Source organism: Photinus pyralis, unplaced genomic scaffold, assembly GCF_008802855.1.
Source record: "Photinus pyralis isolate 1611_PpyrPB1 unplaced genomic scaffold, Ppyr1.3 Ppyr1.4_LG5, whole genome shotgun sequence".
Lineage (NCBI taxonomy): Eukaryota > Metazoa > Arthropoda > Insecta > Coleoptera > Lampyridae > Photinus > Photinus pyralis.
In genome coordinates, this window is record NW_022170596.1 from 33,121,405 (window position 1) to 33,127,763 (window position 6,359).

Here is a 6,359-nt window from a genome sequence, read left to right on the forward strand (position 1 = left end):
TTATTATTATTATTATTATTATTATTATTATTATTATTATTGTTACTACAATCAAAGGTATTCTACATAAAAGTGTAGAAAATGGCATCAGACACGAGACAGGATGAGAAGGCACAGGATACACTAATCCATAAAAAAATTCTAAATTATGTCAAGCTGTCATTTGGACATGAAGTCTTTCAACTGAAAAAATAAAGATTTGTCTTGTTCAAAAGTGATGGGAGGTGGTAGGGGGCGGGGGGTCGACAAACCATGGGAAAAGATTCTTTTCTACACAGCAGTATAATATCCGTTATAACCTTAGGGAGCCTTACCTACCGCTGGCAACTTTCATGTTAAAACCATAGACATTTCGCGTCACTTTCAAATCTCGCTGACAGTCGATTATCACACAAGCAAACCGATCTACTAAGCAGGAAAAAATTAATTAATTAGAGAACCTCCCTTCTGATATTCCTAAGACACAGGAACTGCAGTTCTCACGGGACGAGAAAGAAACAGATACAGCGAAAATCGGAACTGTATTTAGGTGCTTTCTCCACCGTATAATTAATCGACTCAGGGCAACAACACACTGAGTAAATAAATACTATTGATGTGATACGAAATTTAAAGATTAAAATTTAAAGATTTCAAGAAGAAAAAAATGATTATTCCTGTAATACTCGTATTATTCATTTCAAAACACAAACAAAGAAATAAACATTGAGAAACCGACTCGCTTGCACGTTATTCGAGGACTCGAAAAATAGTAATCCACGCCGACTTTTCTGCCAAGCTTCATACCCAAAAAATTACTGTTCTCAGAAGCTGCGCAGAACTGTCAAGACTTGTCACGATTACTGTATACAGTGTTTTTTTTTCAATAGTGGTATTCTTCCAGTTGTAAGGTGTGTTGTCTATCCGTAGTGGTATGTCAAGATATAATTAATGAAATTCTGATGTGCCCTGAATGTTTTAGTTGTACAATTTTGTTATTGCAATTGTAATTGTTGCGTCTTATATGGCGTTTTTACATTTCCACCTAGGCAAATTACTCACTTCAATTCCCTTTTTCCTATAAAAAAAAATACACTTAGCACGGCAACGGAAACGCAAATGTTCAACTTCAACCAACTTTTCCGTAGTAAACGGACGACGTACGATTCAAAAATTTGCTCTCTTCTGATTGGCTAACGGACAAACTGAAACGTATGAACGGAGGGCTGTGAATTCAAGGTTTGATTAATCAAATTGGCAACCTTGCTTTGCATTGCAGTAGTGGCAATTTTTTTAAATGTTTCATCACATTTTAATCGCTTCTTTTCAAAAAACGTATTGCCGATTACGGTAAAAGAACTTACAAAATACTTACTTTTGTAGGTAAAGACAACATAAATTAAGTAATGGCAGATGCAGGTACAGAAAAGCTATCAAAAAAGTAAGTTCACATTTGGAAATGCAAAAATTGATGTAATATAACCTCAATATGCTGCAACGTTTTAAAGCCCTTACCATATTGAAAAAGACATCTTTTTTGCATTCTAAATATTCAAGTGTAGCTAAAAGGTAGGTTAAGTAGGTTTCAAAAACTAATTACTTCATATTCACTTAACAGTGAGCTGAAAAGGCGACTAAAAGCTGAACAAAAGGCAAAAGAAAAGGCAGATAAAGTTGCGCAACAACCACAAGTAACTGCAGCTGTTAAAAAAGTTGCCGAAGAGGAGATAAGCCCAAATGAATACTTTAAGTTACGTAGCCAGGCGGTTTCGAAATTGAAACAGCTTGGAAATGAACAGCAGCCGTACCCCCATAAATTTCATGTGTCCACGTCACTTGAAGATTACATTGCCAAGTATTCAAACCTACAAGATGGGGAAATTGTGGAATCTGATAGCGTAAGCGTGGCAGGTCGCATCCATGCGATACGTGAATCCGGAGCCAAACTTATATTTTATGATCTTCGAGGTGAAGGCACCAAATTGCAAATCATGGCAACGGCAAAACACTATTACGATGAAGTTAAATTTACAGAAGATACCGATAAAATAAGAAGAGGCGATATTGTTGGTGTTGAAGGAAATCCAACCAAAACCAAAAAAGGAGAGTTATCTATAATGCCCAAACGAATCAAATTACTTTCTCCGTGTTTGCACATGTTGCCCCACTTACATTTTGGACTGAAAGACAAAGAAACCAGATTTAGACAAAGATATTTAGATCTCATATTGAACAACCGTGTGCGAATTATATTTGAAACACGCGCAAAAATTATTGCATACGTTAGGAAATTCTTGGACCAACTAGGATTTTTAGAAATTGAAACGCCAATGATGAATATGATTGCTGGAGGTGCGACCGCTAAACCCTTCGTGACGTATCATAACGAGCTCAATATGCAGTTATACATGAGAATCGCACCTGAGCTGTACCACAAGATGCTAGTTGTCGGCGGCCTAGATCGCGTATACGAAATCGGCCGACAATTTCGAAATGAAGGTATCGATCTGACCCACAATCCCGAATTCACCACCTGCGAATTTTACATGGCGTATGCGGATTATAATGATTTAATGACCCTTACCGAGACTATGATCTCCGGAATGGTTTATAGTATACATGGAACGTATAAAGTCAAATATCATCCGGATGGTCCTGATGGTGAAGAGGTTGAAATAGATTTTACCCCTCCTTTTAAGCGAATTCCGATGTTGCCAGCTTTAGAAAAAGCTTTGAATGTCAAGTTTCCATCTCCCAATGAACTTGTCAGTGATGCTGGTAAGTTAAATGTATGTCATGAATAAGTTAGGACTGATAATCAGCTATCAAAAATAATGAATTACTCACTTCATTATCAAAACGTGATTGATTATGGATTTATCAATTAAAAAACAATGGTCCTAGTGCTACTGTGCACTTGTATCGGTATACCATTTACCAGCCTTCTTAATGTTTTGCAATTGCAGGTGTCAAACTCTTAAGTGATCTATGCGTAAAGCACGAAATTGAATGTCCACCTCCTCGCACTGCGGCAAGATTATTGGACAAACTCGTAGGCGAATTTATTGAAGAAGGTTGTATTAATCCGACGTACATCATCGAACATCCCCAAATAATGAGTCCTCTCGCTAAATGGCACAGATCGATTCCGGGTCTAACTGAGAGATTCGAACTGTTCGCGATGAAGAAAGAAATTTGCAACGCCTACACGGAACTAAACGATCCGGTTGTTCAGCGTGAGCGATTCGAACAGCAAGCCAAAGATAAGGCTGCCGGCGATGAGGAAGCGCAGTTGGTTGATGAAAATTTCTGCACTGCGTTAGAATATGGTCTTCCACCAACAGCTGGATGGGGACTGGGTATTGATAGGCTGACTATGTTTTTAACTGATTGTAATAACATTAAGGTAACTGACTATATCTTGTTAACTAATGTCATAATTCACTTTTCTGGTTGTAGGAAGTTCTGTTATTTCCCGCTATGAAACCGGATGAACCTAATAAGGTAAAGGAAGAAGATGCTCCTGAGGCTTAATTTCGTTAAAAGATGAACCTCTAATTGTGGATTGGTTTCCTCCAAGAGCTTTGTTTGGCAGACCGAGTATTAAAATCAAGATTGTATAATTTTAATAAAGTGAATTCAATCCCTGTTGAAAGCATTATGCTTTACTTTACCAAGTAGCAGTTTTAAACCCAATCTTCCAACCTACATTTTCCTCCACACTTGGCCCATACATCAGAATTAATGGCTAATTTGCGACTTCTTCCGTTGAGTAAAAGTCGTACATGGTCACCAAAGTGCATGAAATTGCGTTTGGGCGTTTTCCCATTGAAATTTGTGCATAATGATTTCTAGAGTATAGTATACTCTGGTCATACTGACAATTTTGTTCACTTCCGTTTTGACCGGAAATAACGCCAAATGAGAAAAAAAAAAGAACAGTGGATAGATACGTATTTCGTATTTTTCAACTTTTTGCGAATATCTGGATTTCGTACAAAACCCGAAATTCGTGTCTGTGAAAACAAGCCTTAATGATCACTCTGTATTGCTGAACTACAGAATTATACTCATAGATTTGGGGACATACCTATTCTGTGTGTGTGATTGATAAGATTCATAACATAACCTATCTTGCGCAATTTAAAAAAATAGCTTTTCAAGGAATATGGAGGCGAATATTCGAACGGTTAGTTACTTATTCGTCAACAGAGTTGCTTTAATCATGAATAATTTTAGTTCAAAGATTTTTTGCAACTCTACAACTTATTATCCCACACGTGTTTTAAAAGGTGCATTGATAACCTAAATACTCGAAATTTGGACGACAACGAAATAAAATGCGTGGAAGATTGCGCCGAAAAATTTATCAGGTTAAATCACAGATTTATGGCGATCTATGTTGAGCACCAACAGGTGTTAGTTAACAGACGTATGAAGGAGGCTGAAGCGGCCGCCGCTGCTGCTGCAGTTGATAGTACAAACGATGCAAGCAGTACAAATGCATTAGAGACAAGCGAGAGCGAACATTTACCTCAATCAAGTGTTGCTGTGGGATAGTTTTAGTCAAGTGTTTTTTAGTTATACTACGAGTCTTATTCTTACTTCAAGATCAAATGTACTAGGTTGGTCAGAGCTGTGAACAGAATAGATAGAGCATTTTATGAAAATAATTAATTTTTAATTTTGTTTCGAAGCCTTACGAATTTTTGAAATGAGTGGTTACTACATTTAGACCCATATCTGTTATGTATATGTTTAAATTAAACCTGATTATTTCCCATTAAATATACATACATGATTCATAAACTTATCGATTACCCAAGCTTATTATTGGAAAGGTAGACAACACACTTATTGAAGCCAAAGAGAGCAAGATATGTAACTGTGAAAAACGCTAAACCAATGAATAAAGAATTCATTGCGCTAAATCCACATTTTACATCCCAGCTAGAATATACAAAAATTAGCAATCTAAGGAAGAGACTCCACTCCTTTCCCATTTGTGAAAAAAATTCCTAAGGCACTTACGTACATAAAGTACATGAAATACATTGTCAATTAGCCGGACCTTCTCCAACTCGGAAGGTATCTCAAGTTCCTAAATACTTTAATAGACTAAAATTATATTTGAAGTTGAATCCCGCTAAGTAATGTTAACACCACCTCTACATGGACGAAACAGTTCGACATTAAATTTTACTAAATATATGACCCGACTTTTACATTCGAATACCTAATGTGAAAATGAACGGCAAAATTGCGACTTGCATGTAGAACGAACTTGAAGTATGAATCATTTCCATCCTCGAACGGTTTAAACGTTTCTTAATCTACCCCTTTTGCAAGTAGTAGTATTTTAATTTTTTTGCTGTTGCTCCAACGCAAATTACTACATGAAAAATAACTGTTTTGTACCAATTTAGGGCGCTAAAACTGTGAATTCTAATTCAAATTTTCCGGGGGGGGGGGCCCTCTCCTTAGGGGGTGCTCAGTACCCCTCAAACCCCCCGGTGCCCCTCATACAGATCACAACTACACATTCGCCCACACTTACCAAAAGGTTGCCGACCCCTGCAGTATAGCATTGTTTCAAAATTGCTGATGTGCTAATTTCTAAAGAGTGGCACTGTTGTAAAATGACAGCATTGTTTTGAGGCTAACGTATTTCTAACCGGTGTCTATACATACATGCTCGGTGCCCCTATAGCAATGAATAAACCCTATAGCCTCAAATTTGAAATCGGACATCTCACGATCTTCCTCCTGTCGCCATCTTAGTCCAATCATTGAAGGTAAAATACCGTGATTTAGTGATACCATATAATTTTGCCAACGGCACCAATTTGCAAAAAAAAATTGAATTTATGTTCTCTACTTCAAAGATGACTATCTGTGCCCCAGGGGTTGCTCTTACCCCGGGGCGGGGTAAAACTTCTTCAGGGTGAAAAATATTTCATTGCAAAATACACCTAAAAAGTTCCAGAAAAGGTTTCCTTAGTGTGATCTTACGGAGTCATTGGATTTAACCCATTTTCAATAGGCTTGTTGCATTATATAGGTATATCTATATATGGCATATATAGGTCAACTGTGTAAAGTTTTAACAGAATCAGTACAAGCGTTTGCCAGTTATCATAGACAGACCGCACACGATCGTCCATCGACTCCCCTAAAAAGCTTGCATTGCTTTGCTAATCGCGCTTAATAAATCCGAGAATGAAAAGATTGAGATTGAATCCTATGCAACTTTCGTTTTATAGCTTATTTTTGAATGTCAGCGAGAATTGCATTTTTCGGAAAAAATTGATACAACTTTTTGTAGTGTACTTAACCCCCAGGTTCTACGCTTACTTCACACTGCAAGAACACGGAAATAA

General features: G+C 37.2%; 2 protein-coding genes across 3 annotated transcripts; both read left to right on the forward strand.

Annotated features, from left to right (window-relative positions):
• Positions 1-1,249: 1,249 nt before the first annotated feature.
• On the forward strand, positions 1,250-3,634 carry LOC116171537 (lysine--tRNA ligase-like). Of its 2 annotated transcripts, none has more exons than XM_031488433.1 (4): positions 1,250-1,420; positions 1,598-2,757; positions 2,946-3,385; positions 3,439-3,634. In XM_031488433.1, exons 1-4 carry the CDS (start codon positions 1,386-1,388, stop codon positions 3,511-3,513), a joined length of 1,710 nt encoding a protein of 569 aa, XP_031344293.1. In that variant the 5' UTR covers positions 1,250-1,385; the 3' UTR covers positions 3,514-3,634. The 2 variants fall into 2 exon arrangements, with proteins under 2 accessions (XP_031344293.1, XP_031344292.1); XM_031488432.1 differs by having other exon boundaries at positions 1,407-1,548.
• Positions 3,635-4,047: 413 nt separating this feature from the next.
• Positions 4,048-4,780, forward strand: LOC116171611 (mitochondrial import inner membrane translocase subunit Tim10 B-like). Its single transcript, XM_031488554.1, has 2 exons — positions 4,048-4,168; positions 4,219-4,780. The coding sequence occupies exons 1-2, from the start codon at positions 4,148-4,150 to the stop codon at positions 4,537-4,539; spliced, it is 342 nt and encodes a 113-aa protein (XP_031344414.1). The 5' UTR covers positions 4,048-4,147; the 3' UTR covers positions 4,540-4,780.
• The last annotated feature ends 1,579 nt before the right edge of the window (positions 4,781-6,359 follow it).

Excerpts from the sequence above, each read along its gene's own strand:
- LOC116171537 (XM_031488432.1), top strand. The coding sequence starts at position 1,469 with ATGCTGCAACGTTTTAAAGCCCTTACCATATTGAAAAAGACATCTTTT. Across the intron at positions 1,549-1,597 it reads TATTCAAGTGTAGCTAAAAG|TGAGCTGAAAAGGCGACTAA; the intron begins GTAGGTTAAGTA and ends TTCACTTAACAG. Across the intron at positions 3,386-3,438 it reads CTGATTGTAATAACATTAAG|GAAGTTCTGTTATTTCCCGC; the intron begins GTAACTGACTAT and ends TTCTGGTTGTAG.
- LOC116171611 (XM_031488554.1), top strand. The coding sequence starts at position 4,148 with ATGGAGGCGAATATTCGAACG. Across the intron at positions 4,169-4,218 it reads TGGAGGCGAATATTCGAACG|TTCAAAGATTTTTTGCAACT; the intron begins GTTAGTTACTTA and ends GAATAATTTTAG.